This window comes from Apteryx mantelli, chromosome 18, assembly GCF_036417845.1.
Source record: "Apteryx mantelli isolate bAptMan1 chromosome 18, bAptMan1.hap1, whole genome shotgun sequence".
NCBI classification, from domain to species: domain Eukaryota; kingdom Metazoa; phylum Chordata; class Aves; order Apterygiformes; family Apterygidae; genus Apteryx; species Apteryx mantelli.
In genome coordinates this window covers 14,494,457-14,518,125 of record NC_089995.1, presented here as the reverse complement: position 1 = coordinate 14,518,125, position 23,669 = coordinate 14,494,457, and the positions used below count along the sequence as shown (strand labels likewise).

The following is a 23,669-nucleotide window of genomic DNA, read 5'->3' as shown; positions in this document are numbered from 1 at the left end:
AAGGAAAAAAAACTGATATATTGTACTGTTGGGTGAACAATGCACAAAGGATGGGAGAGCCTTTACTGACCAGCAATGACTGACCTGTTACGCTCTTTGTGATTTTGGAGATTGCCTTAGACGGTGGAGCTGGGAGCAATGGAGGGCTGGGAAGCTGTGCTGGGTTTCTTTCTGTCTGTTTCTGGGGAGAATCTGTGGATTCAGAAACAAGTAAGGCTTGTGGACTGTCTTCAGTTGCTGGCAGGCTGGCATCTTCTAATTCTTCCGTGGGTGCTGAAGGTTTCTTGGCTAGTAGAAGGATGAGTAAAATTAATGGAACATGAAGTTAATAATTCTGATAGGCCAGGGGACAATGCCAGGAACATTCAGAAAAACAGAACACATGGCACACAGCTAGAAGCACTTCTTTTCCATAGTGAAAATAATTAATGTGTGAAATAGCCTACCAGCCACGGCAGGTAAAGAATAAAATGTATGAAGATATTGAAGAAATGTTAGTTTTGATGTTCCTGAGAAAACTGCTGAGCCTTGCTTACTTTCCATTTCCCCTTAAAACCCTTTTCCCTCGCTCTTTTTTTTTTTTTTCAATAATGAAAACAGTGAGGTAAAGCAACTTTTGAGAACTGCAATGTATTTTCTTAGAGTTCAGCGGCAATGACACAAAGTTGCTGAATGAGTATTCCCTGTGCTAGGAACAGACAAGCAAAGGGCAAAGAGTGTCTAACCTGTAGCATTACCTGAACGCTCGCTTTACAACTGTTTGTTGCACATGTTTATTTGGACATTTTAGCTTTAATGTTATTTAATATATGACTTCAACTTGCATCCCAAGTCTTCTCTTATTGCACCTGATTCCAGAGCTTTTACACCTCTCCTGAGGTTGAAGCTGTTAACCAAGAGCAGCCTGTCATGGAAAGATTTGCCCCTGGATCTCAGCAATCCGTGTGGAACAGAGAACAGACTTTGAGGTGAAGTGCCTAAGGAAAGATTCAATCAATCACCAAAGCCTCTATTTGAGGTGGTGAAGCAGTGCTTGTTTCAGGACTGTCTGCTGAAAGATGGCAGAAGTGCTCGCTCTTGAAAGAAGTCAGGACAGGCTGAATCACTGAGCAGCTTCTCAGACTGGCCTGGCTGTGATGGGGGCACAGGGGGAGCGAAGCTAAAGCAGGAATTAGCTGAAATTTTGGTGGTTAAGTCCAAAATTAACATCCTTGAATCCCGCTCAGGTCCCTGCTGACTCTGGAGGTGCGTAAACTCACACAGGGCCTCACTGTTTGCCTTGTGCACACTGCGTATGTCTAGATCTCTGCCTTGGGAGGTCTGTGATTGACCTTCCCCTCAGCATGAGAGACATCAAAACCAGAGCTCGCGCGAGGAGCACCTAGTCCCTACGTCTCTCCTTTCCTCCTGCCTCTGGGCAGCTAAGACTCCATGAAATGCTGGCAGACAGAGGAAGCAAGAAGGAATATTTCTCTGAGACTTAGTGATTGAACTAGAGAGGGGGAAGTTCTGGGTTTAAAAAAACTCACCTCAGCACTGTTTTGTTTGTTTGGTTTTACATGTAATGAATATTTAATAGTCAGGACAGCGGAGAAAGTGATTATCTATGAAAGCTCAGAGGATGAGTTTGTCCTCCTAGGTTTGGAAATAGATGGTCCGGTGACAGGTGAGGTTTCAGAGGCATCTATTTAGGGTGGATAAATGACAAGTCTCATATCTTCTAGCAGTCTGGATTGTCTAAACAAAGTGCCACTTCCTCTGCACCACCCCAAAGCATCTCCTAAAAACTCACAACAGTGGGCATCCACGGCTACCACATCACAAGCCTTTTCTTGGCTCAGTTTTATGTCTTGTTTGGAATACAAACTCTTTGTGTTAATGAACAAACAGCATCCTCGCATTCAGAGTGCATGGGGAGGCACCAGAGCACTGAGGCAGTTGGAAACAACAGTATTGGCAAGATAATAGCATTTAATTTGTTGACAAACAGATTAATGAGTATGCCTAGAAGGAGAAGAATGAGCATTTATCATTCAAGAAAGACAGGGAAGTACGATAAATATGCATTGTTAGAGGATTTCTTGTAAAATTTGGCTTGGTAGGAAAGCTGCCTTATGTGATAGCTGCCTCAATTTAAAAAAAAAAAAAGTTTTCTTTTAAGTATACATTCCTAGGGAAATGCCTTGTTTTAGGCTAGCATCACTGTGTATTGTTCTAGGCTAGAATCACTATGTACTTTTGTGCCTACCACACAGAAAAATTTGGAATCGAGGTAGAGAAAAATCAAGTCACTAATGAGTTACATTACAAAAAGATCAAGAGCTCCAGTAGATATTAGTAATTTAATAGGAAAATTAGTCAGACTCTGATGCTTTGAGCAATACTTTCTTCTGCCAGTAACTTCCCTGAAGTCAACAGGCCTCCCTGTGGTTCGAGGTACCATTTAGCACAAATGAAAGCGAGCAGCCCCCGTGGGGCCTTGCCTGCAGAGAACGCAGATCCAAAATACGCTTGGCTGCGGGCAAACAGATCTGCTGGTTTCTAAACTCCATCCTATTCAGAGATTGCTACCACAAAAACAAACTGGCGTTGTGTGCTGTTGTCTGGTAACGTCCATTTTACATTCCCTGCAAAGAACGGTTTGCTTATTTTTTTTATGTGGTGGTTTCTGTTAATAATAGCATGCTCAGAGTCTAAAGGCAGACCTGAGTCTTGAGTACACAAACCTATTAACAGATTTCATACTGCAGAGTGAATATCAACCTATTGAACATATTTCAAGGGCTCAGCACTAGACTCCTTGGCAGAGTAGCTAATTATTCATGGAGTACCACTTGTCAAAATGCCATCTCGCTCCTAGGTAGAAATTGTCCCCTGGGAGAGCCCCCAAGCCCTTTGGCTAGGTTAGGTGGGAAAAATTGCCCTGTCTCTGCCTAGGCTGTTCTTTTTCTGTGTATTAGCCAAACATGGTCTCTACAAATATTTCCTTTTGTTCCCTCCTCTTCCTCTCCCTGGCCTTCATCCCACGTCCTCAGAATGAAATACAACATAGGGACTTGAATATATAGCAAATATATTCATTTTGTTTCTATCTGGTCAAATACTCAGATAAATTTGTGGAAGGACCCCTACTGAATTGGGCCTGAATTGAACCCAAGGATAAACATTATTATAGATTTAGCACCTTTCCTTTGACAAATTTGAAGAGCTTACCCACCCAATGCCTTTCCTAAGGTAGACACACTGGAGAGAGGAAGGCTGGAATGCACAGACAGGGGAAAATTAGCACAGGAGGAATAGATTGGCAATAATTATTTTAGAAGCCAGAGGTCGCTGATGAAGGAGGTAGGAGGACTTCCAACAAATGGGAGTGGAGTCTCCCAGAGCAGGGAGACAGGAGAATGTAACTCCACTGCTATTTTCTTGAGGCTGGAAAAATGATACCTCTCATAAGGGAGGAAATGCAGAAGACAGGAAAGGTTATGCCAGGGAGACAATAAAAAGAACTAGCATTAGAAAGGGACATAAGAAATAGGGATGATTCAGAAATAAAATCTAAAGCCTTGATCCACAAATTAAAATGGAGTAGAAGTTTGGGGTTTTTTTAATTATAGTACTATGCTTTGCAGAGCCATGAGGTTAAATACCTGATACCTTATTTGTGCCATTTTTCCAGGATAATCTGTCCTGCCCCAATGAAAAAACTAGAAGTACAGAGAAATTTGCTTAGTGGTATAGAATGGAATGCTGTAGAAAATGTGTTATTACCAGTAACAGTAGTGCCTGAAGGATTTTGGTCAAGATTTGGATCTCATTGTTCTAAACACTGGGCAAGAACAGGGAGATGCATGGGTCTTGCCCCAGTAAATTTTCAGTGTGATACAAAGGCAAACACAGCAATACAGGCTAGAGTTTGGAGAGAAAGGAAAAGAGCAATAAGGGCATATGTTAATAAAAGCTGTCAATGTCCAATTCTCTTTCATCTTTTTTTTGAGAGAAGTAAGAGAAAGGATAAATCTCTAGAAGCCCACATGTAGCAAATCTGTTTTGGGATATTTCTTCATGAAGTAATACATGTAGTTGAAACGAAGAAAGTGATGGAAAGGTGTTCCTGAGCTTAAAAAAATCTTTGCAGTGAGCAGTCATGAAAAGGGAAAGGTACTTGTTGGGAGACAGAAGAGTTTCTATTGTCAAAGCAATTAAGAGGAGTAGAGCTAGAAGTGCAGTTCCCACGTAGGTCAGAAAAGCAATATTATATAAAAGCAAAACAGTAAAAGGAACAAAATTTCATGAGTCATGGGAATGGAAAGGGCAGGAGGAGAAGGAAGTGGGAAAGTATAATGCTAAGAAATGGAGAACCCTTCAAAGAATGATTTCCATTAGGAGCTGCTGAAGCAGTGCGAAGGCATCAGCAGACAGCGTAGCCTAGTGAGCCCCAGCAGGTAGGGGTGGGATTGGTGAATGTGGCCAGGGGCCTGAACCCCAAGGAGCACAGGGTGTGAAGAGGTGGCATGGAGAGAAAAAGACAACCAGGGCAGGTGGAGAAGACATAAAGATCAGCCAGATGGGATGGGCAGGAAGATCTGTAATCACTATGTCGCACTCTTCACAAAACTAGGATAAAGCATGGGTTGCTTCAGCTTTGCATTTCTTGATGTCAGGAATGGAAACCCTCCAGCTGCTTGGTTGTCCCTGGCTGCACCGGTCCAAGGAACTGCTCTTGTGCTGAACTTCACCGGAGTACAGTGGCAATCAGGCCATATTTGCCTCACTGTACCTCCCACACCGGGTGCCTGGAGAACGGTCCCCGCTCTCATAGCTAAGCTATCGTAAACAGTCCATTAGGTCAGCTTTTCTCTGCTATAGCAGTGTGAAACAAACTCAAAACTCAGGTTTGCAGTCTGAGCTGAGGTATGTTTTGTGGATGTTTGCATGAAAGGAACTTGGTTTAGCAGCAGGTACGGGTTTATCTTTGCTCCTGGTATTGAACTTCTCTGGTATTTGCAGGATGGTGTAGTTAGGTGATGACATGGACAGTGAGGGGTGTGCATGGACGTTGTTCTCCCATGCCAGGACAAGCAACATCAGCTTTGACACAGAAGTCTGAGAAATGTTTTTAAGAGTTTGTTTTGTCTTCACAGCAGTAACTGCTAATACCAAAGGGGCGCCATGCCCACACTGGATTGTCTCATAATCCAACTAATCCCATTACGCCCAGCTTTGTGTGGTCCCTCAGTATAGTAGCAGTCTCAAAAAGTCACTGTTTTTAAGTACAGATTGCTAGCCTAGGAAGGGGGGGCGCTGAGCTGAACAAGGTGCTCTGACCCTCTAATACACTGACATATTTGGCTCTTCGTGCAGCAGCTAAGCAAAAAATTTTTTTTAACATTTTCTATTCTGTTTAATATTTTATATCCAATACCTGCATCTTCTTTCAGCTCATCCAAGTGCAGCTCCTCCCCAAGCGAGGTCACGTTTGTTGGGGCTGCTGTCGTACTCTCTTGCTGCACCTCTTCTGAAGCAAGCGCCTGGCACGCAGGCACCGGAGGGTCACTCTGCATTGCTCTTGTGGCATCGTCACCAGTGCAGGCTTTGCCTTCAGTATCTAAAACACCAAATAATTTAATGTTAACTCAACCACGAGCAGTGAAAGCTGAAACTCCCTGCTATCCTCTTTAGAAGTGCGTGCCTAAAAGCTGCTGGTAATGTCGCAGTGCTGAGGGGACTGAGATTTGTCTTACGGCAGCATCTGATTTCTAATAGTGCTGAGCACCTGTAATGCAAAACTTGTGGAGGTCAGCCCATCTGGATACTAATATCCAACCAGTTTTCTAGACAGGACATCTTTTCCTGTGGACAGCCAGCAGCCTGGACAAACGGTCATCGTACTTGTACAAGAAGTTCACTGTATGCTGAAAGCATCTGCTGTGCAGGGGATGGGCACATGTATGGGAAATCAGAGGTGTCCAGGAGCCAGGAATCCCTTGCACAAGCAGAGCTCATGGTGCAGCACGTGCTCAGGTTGGTCTGACATGTCAGAGTCGTGTTGGGCTCTATGCACGACACACTGCCATCCAGGACTGCCCCAGGAGAAACGCTGGAGCCTTAATGAAGACAGCGCTGCTAATATTCCCGGCAGACTGTAGGTTTTGAGCGCAGTATTAGTTCCTCAGCTTTCAAAAGCGTGTCTTGTGTGACTGAGCTGATCAGAAATTCAAATCCCTCTTCATGCAGACCTAGAAACTGCTCTCTTTGCTTACGCTGAAAGATTTCTGTGCCAGTGATCCCTGCAGCTGTACGCATCCTGATGACTGAAGCTTTTCTAGTATTCTCCTCCTATTCAGGCAAGATTCCTCAGAATACAAACTATCCTCTTTTACTTCCTGACTGTCTCAAAATTTACAAAGTCAACATCACTATTGCAAACCCAAGCAATTACTCCCCACCGTAGCCAGCGCTCTGCACTGACAGACAGGTCTGCTGCACACCCCGACCTCCTCGCCTGTATTTCGCGGCCCTAGACGCTCCTTTCTGGAAGTGCCTGACACGGCTGTGTTCTCTTGCAACGATAGCACGACAAGTTTCTTGAACACTGATTTAAAATAATGAGCGTTCACAGCTATCTCCTTTTTAATACTGTTTAGACAATCCGCGGAGTAATTTACTGCCCTTTTGAGTCAGGGTATCAGATTTTGGCCCAGGGATGCTGCGGAACGGATGCAGTATTTTTGTAAGCTGAGCTCACCCAGCCTGCCTCATAATCACGTTTGGTGAAAAGTTACTGTTCTTAAAATAGCCCCTGCAGTAGCACAGTTGCTATGATACAGGAAAGGGGAGGGGGGAAAAAGTTCATTGCCTACATTTCAGCTCGTTGTGGAGCCAGCCTATACATAACCATTGGTGTATTAACAGCTGCCTGCGTTATTTGACAGGCAGCTCTTATCTGTCAGGGCTGTAAGTACAGCTACATTTGATCAGATTTGTGCTCACCGTGAGGAGGAATAGGGGGGAAAGCTCCCTAAACGTTTTCAAGGTAGCTCTGCTTTGCGAGTTGCTCCCATCCGTCAGAGTGGCAAGCTGCTGACGGCTGTGCCACGGTAAAGCTGCAGACAGAGATATTTGTTTGTTTACATCCCTGCCTATGGAAAGGGTAATGACTAACGAGTAATGACAAGTAGAAGAGAGCCCCGTTGAAGAATTTCTATTGAGGAGCGTCTGGGACTCACAACAGTGATGCTCCTGGTCAGAAACGAGCAGCTCATGCTTAAATCGATGTGAATATGCTGCTTTGATTTGCAGTGGGTCTTAATGCTGTATTTTAGAGGTAGTCAGGGGACAGGAGAAAGTATAGACCTTAGATCTAGCAGCGAGGAAAGTAGCAGAGAGCCTTGGGAATTGCAAAGTGATCTGAAGAAGAAGCAGGGCCATAATTTAGTTGGGAACGAATCTCACCGTATTGCAGATCCTGCACCCTGCAGCTTCTAGGATGCAAGTGGGTTCCCTTGAGTGAAGCTGTATTTCAGGGTCTGGGAGTTAACGAAAGGCACAGCAGCTGCCAGAGGCCGGCTCCTGCCCAGCCACGGCGCGGATGAGGGAGCGGTGGGGTGTGTGTGCGAGCAGAGGGGGGCTCGGGGTTGGGTGGAGAGTAGCGAGGGGCAGGAGGGTCCGGGCAGCGCAGCTCCAGCTGCCACCGCGCAGCATCTGGGCAGCTGAGCCTTGGGGTTGTGTGAGGAGAAAGGGTGACATGACCCGCTAGGATGAGTCATTGCCGAAGCAAGGACGGCACAGTTTCACCCTGGGCCGCTCACAGACTGATGCAAACTCTGCGCTAGCTGTGTGGTTTGCTCGGAGCCAAACAGTCCGGTTCCAAATGCTGGGGTTTCGGCTGCCCGCCCGACCTTACGCTTCGAAACTGGAGTGTGACACAGCTGTTGGAAACGCACGAAGCAGATTTGCAGTTGTCTCAGACGTGAGCTTCATCCCTGTTTGGACTATTTTGCGAAAGTGAGCACAACCCAGACCCCTGGAAGCGGAGTAGAGCCTGATGAAATAGAGGGATTTAAGGATTTACTCTAGTCCCTTTGGCATAGTACTGCTGCTTTGACAGTTGCAACGTACTGCATAAATGAGGACTTAGCCTTGAAACTGCTGCCACTCTAGCTCAGTCCAAGTAGGGCACTAATCATTTACTGAGAATTATTTGGGTCAATTTTTGATACCATTAATAAGCTGCTTCTGCTAATAATACAATAAAAAAACCCTGGAGATTCACAAAACTCTTTGTGTAAAGAAAAATAACTTGCAGGCTGCTGCAATGTCCTTCAAGTGACTGTTAGCCACTCTTTCCTTTCTGAGCAACAGGGCGGTCCTGTAAATTTGTTTGATGTTTGTGGAGCTCTGTGCAACTGTGTAACGGACAGGTAGGAAGAAAAACCTAGAGAGTCTGCTTGTAGCTGCCATTTAAAAGCACAGCTTGTCATCACTCCTCATGGACTAGATGTATTTATCCTAATGATATTTTTAAAATGATCTGGCAACTTAGCATCTTATATTTTCCTCCCAAATAGTTCTTTATGACAAGGAAAATCTATTCCAGTTATTATTATTACCGTTTAATGTGCTCTACAGAAGGTTTTTTTACTGCTCTTCCACACTGCTCTAACTACCCATGTCTTCAAATTCATGGATTACTGAGAACTTTCATACCCCTGGCAGAACTGGGGAACGTGTTTTTTTTCTATCCAGTAGTGCTACTATGCTAATAGGGCAAATAATTGTCCAGAATGATGAGAGACAGAAACGGTTCAATGGACAGGAATTTAAAATGAGCCTTTTAAAAACTTCCATTTTAGAATAAGCTGATGGTTTGATAGATTTTATGTCTTCAACATAAAACTTCTATTAAAAGATATCCAATAAAATAATATGATAATTGCCTTACTGCAATGAAAAAAAAAATCCTGTTTAAAATGCTCTTTTTCTGACTTCAGTTGCTCGGTTACACTGCAGCGTGCCGTCAGCGAGTGTTGTCCTGAAGGCTATTTTTAGGCCTGGGATTTCTTTTGTACAAAGAAACTCAATTACTGGTTTCAAAGAACATCATTTCTGTCTATCGGATTGGTCAAACTCAAAAGGCCGGTCTGCCTTCATGACAGTACTTTGTGCTATAAAGTTTTCAAAGATGGAATTCTTTTTAGCTCTGTTTAGATGGAAATGGCAATGGCAATATTGCCCGTAACACTAGGAGCTCACTTGATCTCGCAGGATGCTTCTCCTGATCGCTGTCTCCCTTGATCAGATAGCGGCGTCCGTCAGGGCTGCGGAGCCCTGACCACAGTCCTTGTCCATGTTTGTGACTCTTCATCATCTTTCATTCAGTGACTTCTGCTGAGCCTGGTTTGCACTTAGGAAAGCTTTAAAATGACACTACCAAATGCTTCGTTTTTCCATGTGATCAAAAAACAGGCAGAATGATAATATGTTTTGTCACAAACTTGGTTTACCAGAAAGATAGCTGAAAACATCACATTAGTATCATGTTATAAGATTTGGATTCAGGGACTACACATGCTAACTTCCCTGCTGAATGCATCTGTATGCTTACATTTATGTTTACACCAGCTTTAACAGTTTCTTGGCAGTTGGATTTAGGTAGGTTTAAAGCAGTTGCATAAAACATAGGTACTAGCTCACATTTGTACCAATGCATAAAAACAGTGAAGCTGGAATTGCATTCAAGACGGTAAAACATCAAAAATCAAACTTCATGGACTGACTGCAGCAGGCAGGAATTTGAACAGACAACTGCTTAATTCAGATACTGACTTTTCCTCATTGTGTTCAAGGTTTTCCTTTTTATTTGATTGTCAGCTTCCTTCTCTTGCAATTATGTGTTTCCTGTTGTCCAGAAAATGATAAGAGAGATGAGAATTTTTACTTACCCTGTTCCATCATCTCCAGGAGGCCTTTCTTAATGAGTTCATCCCGACCTTGCCGTGCTGTCATCTTCTTCTCCAACACTGCAAGAAGTTGTAGCGTGACACAGAGCACTGGTTAACAGCAGGGCATGCATATAACTGAGTGAGAAAGCTGCAACAAGGAATTCCCTCTACTCTTGACTGCAGCATGCTTGTACAGAACTGCAAGGATCTTGTTTTGGGGAGCATAGATGTGACTGGTCAGCCTGCCTGTGCCCTTTCCTTTTTTAAAACAACAGTATAATCACCCATAGGTAGAGCGGAGATTTACGCCCTAACCTGCTGCCTGATCACGCTGGTGATAAGAATAATTTCACACAGGATAACAGGGGGCTACCGTAGCCTTCGTGCTGTTAACTGCAGTGTCGGAGCTGCTGCAGCAAGCGGCTTCCTTTGCTGTGACGCTCCAGAGTGCCCGGGCAAGTGCAGCAAATTGCACCATCGAACCTTAGGAAAAGGCAAGTGAGTCTGTGTCTCCACTGATCTCTTGGGGCACCGCTGGCGACAAGCGAGAGCACGCACTGCTCTCGGCTGCTCCGTCACTGCAGGCACAGCTGCTGGAGGGAAGGCATTTTACATGGTGTAGCTCCCTCCTGTCACTTTTCATAATGTTACTGCGACCTACATAATCTTCACCCCAAATAAAAGGGGTGATGATCTGTGGGGCCGTAAATGTGACCTATTTTGGAGAAGAGAAGGTCCATGAAAAACAGTCTGTGTTGAAGCTCATGCTTTGCTCTTGTATTTGACCTGTTCTTTGAAATGTATTATATTGTGTTATATAGGAAGTCAGACTATAAGGGCCCTTTCTAGGCTTAAATGTTATTAATCTATAACCTGCTGAAATCTCTGAATTAAGTTTAGACCAGGTAATCATTAATGTTGCCAATGTAAACAAATTCTGCCCAAGGAAAGCTTTGCCTTTTGCTGCCTCATGCCCATCCTACCTGCAGATGTCTGCTTTAGCTTCTCATTTTTCTTTTTCCGCCACTTCCACGGTTTGAAGATCCTGCCCAGCGTTGCCAGTTTGCTGTTCCTCCTCACTGGTGGAGTTCGAATCCCTGAGACCAGGTAGTCAGAACGCATTGCAGGGGACTGCTCCATCTCATCTGAGCAGGGGAGACAGGAGAGCTCGTGGTTAGATAGTGCCCTGCAGCGCAGGCTTCGTAAGGAAGGCTTGCGGCGGTGCCCAGCTGAGGAGCGTTCAGTCGAGCAGTGCAAGACTTTGAGAGAAAGTCACTGCGCTGCTAAAGCACATGGCCAGGCTGAGGGGAGCCAGACAGAGACGTCTAACGTCGTTGTGCCAGCCTGGTGCTTCCTCCCGGCTGCTCGCCGGGCTACCGTCTTGCACGGTACCTGTCTGGATGCCAAATATTAGAGTAACTCTGCTGCCCTCCCTCAGGGATCTGTCAGGGTTATTAGTCTGGCCTTAGGGAAGGGGTTGTGCTGCATTTGTACACCCTTTGCGTACTCCACCGCTCTCCCGACTCTGTGCCTGTTACTCACGGAGGTGATGGTGTTACTGTACCCCAAGGCTGTGTGTAGCTTTGCTTTGCAGCCCTCTGCAACACGGGGAGCCAGGAGCTCCCGCAAGCTTTAGTAGGAGCAGTAGAAACCTAACACATCTGTAAATAAGGCCAATAAAGTCTCCAGTTAAACATGTAAAATTAATGTTCCCTTAGAAAAATTCAGACCAAAAGCCTTTACGAAAAGCTGAGAGAAAGTGTGAGAAAGCTAAGGGCTCTTCTGCTTTCCCAGCTTCTAACTCTGTTCTCAGGCCACAGGATATTGCTGCCTTTTCAATGAACTCTCCTCACATGTGCTGATGGACTAATGCAAATCTTTTATATAAGAATAGCTTGTTTGATATATGCTACGTAAGTAAAATCTCTGACTATTGTGCAAATGTTCCTTGAGGAAGCTAAGGGGAAAATTCTTTCCCTTTTGTCCAGCCAAGCCACAGCAATTCACAGATAATGCTTCAGCCAGAAAAACAGTTTAGGTATTTTTAATAGTTTGTCTTCAAAATAGGTTGTTAGTTTTGCTTATAAACAAGTCTTGTATGAAACAATACATACAGACCAGTGGCGGTTGTGTGCTAGCCAGTACCATGAAAGAAAGCAGCACAGGTCCTTAAATGGGGATATTGATGGCTTTATTGAGATTTGTGCGCGAGCACCAATACAGTAATTGTTAAAAGAGAAACTGCCCTCAGTCGTCAGACGTGTTATATGAATAAAAGCTGAATGACAATTGTTTTTTTCCAACAATCAGTTATAATTTAAATGAGCAATGTGGAGCTATGAACATACGTACATTTCCAAGTTATTTCTCTCTGAAACAGCAGCATTTATCATAAATTGCTTTATGACTGCAAGATAAAAACTATACACTGTCTTCTAGGCTTTGTTTTTAAGTTAACAGGGTGAAAATGCTTAAATCACAGCATGGAGGTGGGGGTATCCAAGTAAACAGGAAACAAATTTTGGAAGATTTTTAAACACAGCAGGGGAATGAATACATTTCTCCTCTTCCATTTAATTTTGAAAATATTGGTAATAGAGATGAATCATTAAGTGGAGACAAACTAAAAAATTGGCCATATTAGCTGTCAGAACAGAGAAAAGGTTGTAACAATTTTTCCTCTCTCATTGTGCATGCCCAAATTCTACATTTAGAATTTCTAATTTCTATTTCTAAATTCTACTGAATTTGGAGCATCTTTTGTTTCATTGCATTCTCCTGGGGTTTATCTTGATCTTTAAATTTAATATATATTTAAAATATACCTAAAATATATTTTGCCTTTGAAAGAATGGTGTCTACCAAAGATGATATTTATGAATTACAGTTTGGAGGTCAGTATTAAGAAGCAGAAAACAGAAGCTAGCAAGGACCCTAGTATATAAGAAGGGCAGTAGCTTATGGACACCGGCTAGATTGCCAAGATATCACGGGTTGCTCCTTTCCTAATTGCATATTCGGAAATGAGAAGTATCACGGAAATAAGCTTTGATGCAGTAGAGCTGCTTGATTACAGAGATGGCAATGAGAAAGGAAAATGGCACAAAGTGGCTCTGCTATTAATCTGCTATTATGATGACTTTCAAGCTGTAATAGAAGCCTCAGAAAATAGCATTTGGCCATTGCTTGTGACAACCATTGAGTAGCAATGGAAATGTTCACGGAATTAGCTGATCTTAAAAAAGTCGTAGATCAGACTAAATCTGAACCTCGTCCCTGGAAAGGACTGTGGAGTAGGACAGCTCAGCTGTCCCTGTCCTTGCTTGCGAGACTGCTCAAACACTTCCTACCGTCCCAGGAATTTCTCAAGCATGTAAGTGAGGATTAAATAAGCAGCTGATTTAAAACAGTGTCTTGGCAAGTTGCTGATCCTGCTGCATTTCATTCAGGATGTAGGTGTCTGCAAAGTGGCTTTGGCATCACCCACATGTTTTATCGAGCACTGGTAGCATGAGATCACTTCACCATTTTTGCCAGATACAGGGGATCTAGACAGAACCAGGAAATCATTCAAACCCAGACCTGTGCGTCTCTAGCAATGTTTGTTTGTTGTCCCAGATGTTCCCCTAAGAACGAGAATGAGGGGGTGCTGCAAAGGCACTGAGTATTCCCTAAGCGCTCTGCAGCGATCGACGTTTCCATAGTTTTCATCAGCCCTGTAAACTGCATTTCTTCCATCCCCCTCTGCCCTGTTGGTTGTGCAAATGCAGAGATTTATCCCTTTAGACTTAAGCTGCGGTCCTCTGAAGTACAGCTAGAGCTCAAACGTCAAAGAAGGAAGAGGGGCTAAAACAAATGTTCCAGCGGAGGTTTTCATGGGCTTTTTTAGCTCTATTAATGTTTCTCACATAGTACAGAGAGTTCTTAAGCAAATGGTTTTATCACCTGGTACATTCTCACCATATGCAGTTCCTACACTGTGCATTTGGAGAGATGGACACAAATAAAAATAGATAGAGACACTGTAAGACAGATGTCCTCAAGTCATAAATAACGAGGAAATGGTCTCACTGGCAATACGAATCACAAGGAAGCTTTTGGAGCTCCTCATTCCCAGTCAGTTCATTTTTCCTGTGTTGAGGGTTGCCTGCCTGCGAGATAAGAAGTTGACAGCACAAAAGCAGTTCCCACGTGCAGCCCTGACTACCGGAGTAACAGGCACACCTCAGCATCAGCCAGTTTCCGCAGCCAGCAAGCTGTGAAGATTTGCCAACCCTCCAACTGCTCTCTGAAATATTCAGCACATTTTCTAATCTGCAGTCAATATTTTAATTATGCTAACTGTACGGTGGAATAACGCGGTTATTTCTCCCAGAGCCTGATAGCCTGATGCCGGGCCACGCAGTTACGTAGAGGGTGTCTGTGAAATGCAAACAGCCAAGAGCCAAACTGGTTCCTCCGAATCAGCAGGGAGAAACGAGCAACAGCTTAACTGGCAGCGTAATGCGGAAGGATGAGGGACAGTGTGCACAGGGCCAAAGGGGCACAAGCTTAACCCGAGCTTAACCCATGGCACAAGCTTAACCCGAGCTTAACCCATGGCACAAGCTTAACCTGAGCTTAACCCACAGCACAAGCTTAACCTACCTCAAGCTTAACCCTACCCAACACAGGCAGGCCAGACTCTGCTCGGCCATCCCTGCTCACACAGGCCAGTTGGTCGCACACCGTCCTGCGAGGAGACGGTCGTCAGCCCTGTGGGGCCAAAGAGGTTTGATCCGACTGGAGCTTGCTGGGGGTTTTGTTTTTTTTTTTTCTCTCCTCCTGGAATTGGTTTCAAGTCCTTGCTGTACCTTGTTCAGGGAGGGCAAAGGCTTTCATGCTGGAGATCCAGAATCAAAACAAGCTTCTCATACATGATACAGTTGTCATCTACTCCATGTGTGTGAGAGGGATGGGAATGAATGTGAATGAATGTGGCTGCTCCCTTACTGATCATGCCGGGCCAGTGCTCCTCACGGTGCTAGCTGGGGTAATTGCTAGGGCTCCTGACGCCGGCCAGCGGTGGGACTGGTTTGATGTCTGAGACACCCCCAGTCAGGCTAGGGGAGAGGTTTTGAACTAACGGGCTCTGCTCGGGGCTGCAGAATAAACCATGCAACAGAGAGGAAAAGAGCAAACTGTAATGTTCATTACATCTGGCCGCAGGGCCTGGTCCCCCCAAGAGTCTGAGTATCTGCAGCTTTGGTTTACTTCAGCAGCAGTTGCGGATGATCAGCATTTCTGAACAGTGTCCTATTCATTTTCTTCTTTAAAATATTGCTGCAACATAAAAAGACTATTCTGCCTGTTAGTTCCTTCTCCATAGGAATTGCCTAGTTTTTCTGCTGCTGGAAGCTCTCCCGTTCACTGGTGGCAAGTCCTGCCTCCATCCCATCCACACTCTCACAGAAGTGAGGCAGGTTTGCTGGGAGTATGGTGGAGTTTGAGTCCTAGATGTGTGACAGAAGAGTGCCATATGCCTGCATATAGCCTTCATTTGCACCACGGATGTTTTTGGCCCTGAGACGATGTTGTCTGGGTGATAAGTGTTGTGAAGTGGAGCATGTGGCTTAGTCGGTTGGGTCTATCTTCTTGGCTTTCTCATGATGAGCCAACAAGACGGTAGCCTGATGCCCAGGCTGCTGACCACAGCAACTGCGGGCCGTGCGCCATGGGCTGCTGTTGGCAGCTGGACACATCAGGCCCTGAAAGCTGAGTTGCACTAACCTTGCTACGGAGAGGGGCTGTAAGGGGGCTGGAGTGCTCTCTTGTGAATAAGCAAATTGCAGCAGGGAAGATCGAGAAGGCTGTGTTTTAATGGGCTGGGTATTTAGCTGAATTCGATTCATGGTAATGGAAGTTGTGCCTTGCTAAATCTCCTGTGTACACTGCTAGGAGAAGGGCCACTGAAAAATCTGCAACCTGCAGGCAGTTTAAAAATAACACAGCAGACAAGAGCTGCAGGCAAATTTGTAAGGCAAGCGTGCTCTGTTTTCTGATGAATTGGTTTGTAATGCAGCTCTGCATGTTCTCTCCTTTATTATCATTGCATCTGTCTTTGCACCTCAGGTACGGAGTTAAAAAATGAAAAGAGGCTCCCTTTGGTCCATGCCAGAAGGCAGAGACAGTGACTGGAATCAAAATGACCTCTCAGGCCTTTGGTATAGAGGTACCTTTACGACTGTTAACTTTCAGTGCTGCCTAGAATTAGTATCTACCTCTAAAAATGGTGCTACAGAGGATGTCAGAGGAAGAGCTCAGCTTTAAAGGGTTCCCGTCTACTAGTCAGTCCTGAATCATACAACCCCAGCACTGGTGAGAGCAACCAAAACCCAGCAATCTATACGGAGGGTGCTCTACTTCTGTACAAAGCATACATTTATCTAGTGAGAGGGACCTGAAGGGGGAAGCAGGCAGAAAGGTTCCCTGGGTTTTGGAGCGAGATCTCTCCTGAGCTTTGGGAGGGAGAACTGGTGGCAGGAATAAACCCCTATTCCTTCGTTTAGCATCCCAAAAGCAGGAAGAAACCAAGTGCGATGACTGAATCGGCAGGATAGGGGTAAATCGTTTGTGGCCGGAAGGGCCTTTGAACACCTTTGTTGTGTTCCAAAGAACCAGACTCAAACCGAAGAGCTTTTTTTCTTGCGCTAGGCAGATGTTTTCTGATGGAGCTCATCCTTGTTATAAAAATGTTTTCTGCTGCGTGGATCTCTGCAGGCATGCTCTCTTTCTTGATTCCCTTTAGAAGAAAACTGCCCTGGAGTGCTCCAGTTTGAAGTTTCCATTTCAATTTTCTGAAAACATGGTATTTTGATTTTTCCAATTTTGAATGACTATTAGAAATCAAATATAAAAATTAGAAATGAGAACAAAAAATTTTGATTTTATCAAAATGAAAGCTTTTGACCTGAAATTTATCTTATCTTTGAATTATTTCATTTGTATGTGGAGCTGTAAATGTTTCAGTATTAGTTTGGTTTGGCTTGGCTCGGCTTGGTTTGGAAAAAATTGCACAAAATCCTTTGTGAAACAGAAAACCCAATTCCTACCAGTTTGGTTATTTGGAAAAGGCAAGGCACCTGTAGTACATTATTCAATGGAATCATTAACTAAGTGTTGGATGCACATTGCTGAGGTGACATAGGTTGCTTCTCTGACAAATAATATTTGTTACATCAGAAATGTTTTAAAGCACAGAAGGGAAAATTACAGGATTGAGACTGACTAGGCATTTACCTATTGAAGTTTTTAGGTTTTGTATGGTCAACAGGATAGGTAGAAATGGCTTGAATTCTTATCTTTCTGTCATCAAAACCGTAATCCTTTATGCTCATGATTTCTTGCCTTCGATTTCATCTCACCCAATAGTTTAGTCCCTTTAAAAAGCAGACAGATAGCTGGCCAGGTTCATCCAAATGATAACTGTGTTGGTCATTGAGTTACCTTGGGGGGAAATCTGGCTTAATAAAATTGTACAGGCTTCAAATTCATGGAGATACATGAAGGCAAAGTGAAAATGTTAGGAAAAATGGCAAAAGGACAAGAGATAGACAGGGTATTCTCGGAGACTGTACAGCTCCAGGAGTCCCAACCCCCTGCAGCAGTGGAGTTGCCAGAGGGCTCTGTGCCGTGTGAAACGGTACATCATAACATCACAGAAGAAGGCTGGAAACTGGTCACTGCTCGTGGGAGGAGAAAGGCTCCTACTCCTCCTGAAGACCTGAAGCTGAAGAACAGGTTTAGTGCCCTCCAGGATGAGGAGGAGATGGGCATGGCTGCCAGGGAAGTAACCGGGACAACAGACCCTGTGCCCTGCCGGAACACCCGGAAAAAGCGGCGGGTGATTGTTGTGGGGGACTCCCTGCTACAGGGGACGGAGGCATCTATCTGCAGACCTGACCTCTTGTCTAGAGAGGTTTGTGGCCTGCCGGGGGCTCGTGTGAGAGATGTCATGCAAAGACTGCCAAGGCTTGTCCACGCTTCGGACTATTACCCACTGCTGCTCTTCCATGTGGGCGCCAATGACACCAAGGGCAAACTGGAGACCATCAAGCAGGATTTCAGAGCTCTGGGGATGGTGGTCAAGGGTCTGGGAGCCCAGGTCATCTTCTCCTCAATCCTGCCAGTGAGGGGGATGGATGAGAGGAGGAGGAGACGGACTTTCCAGGTTAACGACTGGCTGCGCCGCTGGTGTTGGCAACAGGGTTTTGGTTTCTACGACCATGGGACCCTGTTTGAAGATCGACAACTGATGGCGAGAGATGGGATCCACCTCACGAGGCGGGGCACGCAGGTCTTTGCCAACAGGTTGGCCAACCTGGTAAGGAGGGCTTTAAACTAGGAAAGATGGGGGAAGGGGAGAGTTATAGTGCCAGGGTAGTTGGCAAAAGACTGCTCAAGTCAGGATGCCTCCAACAGGTGAATGCAGCCAGGGAAGTGCGCATGGGATGTGGCTATGGAGGACCCTCTTTTATCCCTCCTGGGAAACCTGCATGCTCGATCACCTCCCTGAAATGCCTGTACACCAATGCACGCAGCTTGGGGAACAAACAGGAAGAACTAGAGATATCTGTGCGGTCGCAGGGCCATGATCTCATTGCCATTACGGAGACATGGTGGGATAGCTCGCATGACTGGAGTGCTGTCATGGATGGCTACGTGCTTTTTAGGAAAGACAGGCCAGGAAAGCGAGGTGGTGGAGTTGCTCTTTATGTGAGAGAGCAACTGGAATGTATTGAGCTGTGCCTAGGGGTGGATGAAGAGCGAGTCGAGAGCTTATGGGTAAGGATCAAAGGGCAGGCTAATAGAGGTGACACTGTTGTGGGTGTTTACTACAGGCCACCTGATCAGGATGAGGAAGTTGATGAGGCCTTCTACAGACAGCTGGAAGTAGCCTCACGATCCCAGGCCCTGGTTCTCATGGGGGACTTCAACCACCCCGATATCTGCTGGAAAGACAACACAGCTAGGTACAAACAGTCCTGGAGATTCCTGCAGAGCATTGGTGACAACTTCTTGACACAGGTGGTGGAGGAGCCAACAAGGAGAGGTGTGCTGCTGGACCTCGTACTAACAAACAAAGAAGGACTGGTGGAAGATGTGAAGGTTGGGGGCTGCCTTGGCTGCAGTGACCATGAGATGGTGGAGTTCAGGATCCTGCGAGGAGGCAGCAGGGCACCAAGTAGGATCGCAACCCTGGACTTCAGGAGAGCAAACTTTGTGCTCTTCAGGGACCTACTTGGAGGAATCCCATGGGTGAGGGCCCTGGAAGGAAGGAGTGTTCAAGAGAGTTGGTTAATATTCAAACATCACTTCCTCCAGGCTCAAGAGCGGTGCATCCCTATGAGTAGGAAGTCAAGCAAAGGAGGTAGGAGACCTGCATGGATGAGCAAGGAGCTCCTGGCAAAACTCAACCAGAAGAAGGAAGTCTACAGAAAGTGGAAAGGGGGACAGGCCACTTGGGATGAATATAGGAATGTTGTCAGAATATGCAGGGATGCGACGAGGAAGGCTAAGGCCCGTTTGGAATTAAATCTGGCTAGAGATGTCAAGGACAACAAGAAGGGCTTCTTCAAATACATCAGCAGCAAGAGGAAGACTAGGGAAAATGTGGGCCCTTTGCTGAATGGGGTGGGTGCCCTGGTGACGAAGGATGCGGAGAAGGCAGAATTACTGAATGCCTTCTTTGCTTCAGTCTTTACTGGTCAGGCCAGCCCTCAGGAACCCCAGACCCTGGAGGCAAGAGAGAAAGTCTGGAGAGAGGAAGACTTTCCCTTGGTGGAGGAGGAGTGGGTTAGAGATCATTTAAGCAAACTTGACACCCACAAATCCATGGGCCCTGATGGGATGCACCCACGAGTGCTGAGGGAGCTGGCGGACATTATTGCTAAGCCACTCTCCATCATCTTTGAAAGGTCATGGAGAACAGGAGAGGTGCCCGAGGACTGGAAGAAAGCCAATGTCACCCCAGTCTTTAAAAAGGGCAAGAAGGAGGACCCAGGGAACTACAGGCCAGTCAGCCTCACCTCCATCCCTGGAAAGGTGATGGAGCAGCTCATCCTGGAAGCCATCTCCACGCATGTGGAGGAAAAGAAGGTGATCAGGAGTAGTCAGCATGGCTTCACCAAGGGGAAATCATGCCTAACCAATCTGATAGCCTTCTATGATGGAATGACTGGCTGGGTAGATGAGGGGAGAGCAGTGGATGTTGTCTACCTAGACTTCAGCAAGGCTTTTGACACTGTCTCCCATAGCATCCTCATAGACAAGCTCAGGAAGTGTGGGTTAGATGAGTGGACAGTGAGGTGGATTGAGACCTGGCTGAATGGCAGAGCTCAGAGAGTTGTGCTCAGTGGCACAGAGTCTAGTTGGAGGCCTGTAGCTAGCGGTGTCCCCCAGGGGTCAGTCCTGGGTCCAGTCTTGTTCAACTTCTTCATCAATGACCTGGATGAAGGCACAGAGTGCACCCTCAGCAAGTTTGCTGACGATACAAAACTGGGAGGAGTGGCCGATACGCCAGAGGGCTGTGCTGCCATTCAAAGAGACTTGGACAGGCTGGAGAGGTGGGCAGAGAGGAACCTCATGAAATTCAACAAAGGGAAGTGCAGGGTCCTGCACCTGGGGAGGAATAACCCCATGCAGCAGTACAGGTTGGGGGTTGACCTGCTGGAAAGCAGCTCTGCTGAGAAGGACCTGGGAGTGCTGGTGGACACCAAGTTAAGTATGAGGCAGCAATGTGCCCTTGTGGCCAAGAAGGCCAATGGTATCCTGGGCTGCATCAGAAAGAGTGTTGCCAGCAGGTCGAGGGAGGTGATTCTCCCCCTCTACTCAGCCCTGGTGAGGCCACATCTAGAGTACTGCGTCCAGTTCTGGGCTCCCCAGTACAAGAGGGATGTGGCACTACTGGAGCAAGTCCAGCGAAGGGCCACAAAGATGATTAGGGGACTGGAGCATCTCTCTTATGAGGAAAGGCTGCGAGAGCTGGGCCTGTTTAGCTTGGAGAAGAGAAGGCTGAGAGGAGATCTTATCAATGTGTACAAGTATCTGAAGGGAGGGTGTCGAGAGGATGGGGCCAGACTCTTTTCAGTGGTGCCGAGCGACAGGACGCGAGGCAATGGGCACAAACTGAAACACAGACACTTCCATCTTAACATGAGGAAAAACTTTTTCACTGTGAGGGTGACAGAGCACTGGAACAGGTTGCCCCGAGAGGTGGTGGAGTCTCCTTCTCTGGAGATATTCAAAATGCGCCTGGATGCAATCCTGTGCAATATGCTCTAGGTGACCCTGCTTGAGCAGGGGGGTTGGACTAGATGATCTCCAGAGGTCCCTTCCAACCTCAGTGATTCTGTGATTCTGTGATTCTGTGACAAAGGGGAAGGGAGTCCTCCACGAGCACCATACGCAAAACAGCTCTGAGCTCGGCTTCCACTGAGCACAAGCTGTTCTTGGGCCATATCACCTTCCTTTTAGCCAGACAATATGAATCCTGATTAGGTTTTTACAGTTCCCTGCATAAAAATGCAAGTTATTGTGCTTGCCTTGCTACCCTTTATGGCGTCTCCAGAGCCTGAGCTTCCATTTTCACTTCAAACTCAAGTGTTGTTTTCCACATATCTTTGTTCTATCTTTATTATGTTAAATTATGATTTAACGTCTTTCTTTAATTGAAGGAGGGGGGAAAAAAAACGCAAGACATAATTTGTAGGTGGTAGGAGGGGGCTGTGCTTGCCAAGGAAGTTTATTTCTATTCTGCCATGCTGAGCCTCCCTTCAAAGTATTTGGATTTCAAAACCAGCTTTAGCTGAAATAAATGGGGGAACAGATTATACTTATCAAAGGAAAGGGAGCATGTGAGTGGCAACTCCAGCTAAATCTCTTGGATAAAGATATACTTTATATGCTTGAGATTTGTGCTTTCTTCCAGAAATTGTTCCTTCAGGAAGTTGACGTATCACCTAACAGCATTACTGCTGTATGAGCAAAGGTGCGAAGAAATTAATCAGGAACCTTTCATGGTTTTGGATCATTGTGTCAAGTCCCAATTGCGCTTCATATGATTTACAATGCACAGTGTGACATTAGCAACTCATTAACAAAGTAAGTTTTTCAATGTTTGTGTAAAGGAACCCACAACATGCTCTACCTGGATAAGGAAGAGCTAAATAACAGTAAGAAAATGAGACTAATGAGGGATTGCTAAATAATCACAGTTGATTCAATTACCCAAGCCTGCACAATATCTTCTTTCAGGAGGGGAAACTTGACATTTGCATGTCTCACACCACCCCGTGAGAGCTTGCTCAGGCAGCAGGCAGGGCAGCATCTCCTGAGATTTAGAAAGCCCCCTCCAAATAAAGTCAAATGAGCCTTGCCTCTGAGAGCAAGGCTGCACACCAAGCCTTGTCCATCTTGCATCTGAAAAGGGTTTTGTACTACCCAAGTGTTACAAATTCCCAGGGCTGGGCAGTTTCCCCCAGCCTTTCTGAGAGGTGCTGTTCTGCAGGGCAGCAGGAGGCCAAGCTCAGAAAGTACGGGAATGGCTTGAATGAGGCTTTGCCGTGTGCTCTGCTCATACTAGTAAAGCAGTTGCCTGGTCTACAGGACAGTGTTTGATCGCCTGCACATGCTAATTAGCTGTAGTCCTGCTGCAAACCTGTTGAAAGGATGTTTTCTCAGATTCCTCAGGGAGTCTGCAGCCCAAAACAGTACCCTGTGCTGTCTCCAGGAGGCACCTGCAAATTCGTTTCGCTGCTAGTAATCCCCGCTGGAAGTAACATTTAGATGGAGACGTAACATCCAGGGAAGTCAACCATTAAGAGCACCATCCTTGCTAGCTGGGAATGGTGCATTACTTTTGTCTGGGATTTGTGCCCCAGAAGCTACCTGTTTAGCCTTTCTTCAGTCTATGCGAGCCCATGGCTGTCAAACATAGAATGAGCTCTTTTATATTTTTATCTCTTTTACTTATATCTTTTATTTTTATACCTTTTAAGCTCACTTTTATTTTTAGCCCAAACCTGCACATAAGAGAAATAACCAAATTCTCATGTCCTATGCACTTTTATGCCCAGGTAATTTAATGCATGATTTCCTTCCCTGGAATGCACCACAGTTCCCTGCTGGTGCTCTGTCACTCTTTAAGGACCCTGCTGCAGATGAAAAACATTCCTCCTGCATTGTGAAATGCAAGACCATCTGCCTTTTTTTCCCTTTATCACTCCTCCTGTTTTGCACTTTCACTTTTCTTACAGCCATTGGCAACAAATGTGCATTAGCTGATGGTCTCTGGCACATATTCCAGGCCTGTTACATAGAATAGCACAGAGATTTGGAAGAGGAAATACTTAGGCTACAAAGATATAACATTAACACAGAGCAGTTATAAAGAAAGGTAGGATAGAAAACAGATACAGTGACTGAATTCAGCTTTTGTCTAAAGGTTATGCATCCAATTTGGCTCCTTGTAAAGCTGTTAGAAAGCTGCCAGCGGTTTCTGCATTTGGCTGGTATGTAAAGTGCGATGAAACCTTTCTTAGGAGGTCATATCACCTGAATGAATGATTAAATACTTTCTAGAGATGGTCTGCTGCACATACCAGTATATAACATTCTGTAGATATTTGTGTGGGAAATACTTCAAGGGGAGCATTGTTAATAAAGATCCAATTGTCCCACTATCTACTG

General features: G+C 45.5%; 1 protein-coding gene across 1 annotated transcript in view; it reads right to left on the bottom strand.

Moving 5' to 3' along the window:
• Positions 1 to 23,669, bottom strand: part of PHACTR3 (phosphatase and actin regulator 3) — a 118,265-nt gene that overhangs the window by 41,206 nt on the left and 53,390 nt on the right. Inside the window, exons 2-5 of the mRNA XM_067307657.1 lie at positions 10,925 to 11,086; positions 9,942 to 10,019; positions 5,423 to 5,605; positions 85 to 288 (exon numbers count right to left, since the gene is read on the bottom strand). Coding sequence (XP_067163758.1) covers positions 85 to 288; positions 5,423 to 5,605; positions 9,942 to 10,019; positions 10,925 to 11,086 — 627 coding nt within the window. The remainder of the gene's footprint in view (positions 1 to 84; positions 289 to 5,422; positions 5,606 to 9,941; positions 10,020 to 10,924; positions 11,087 to 23,669) is intronic.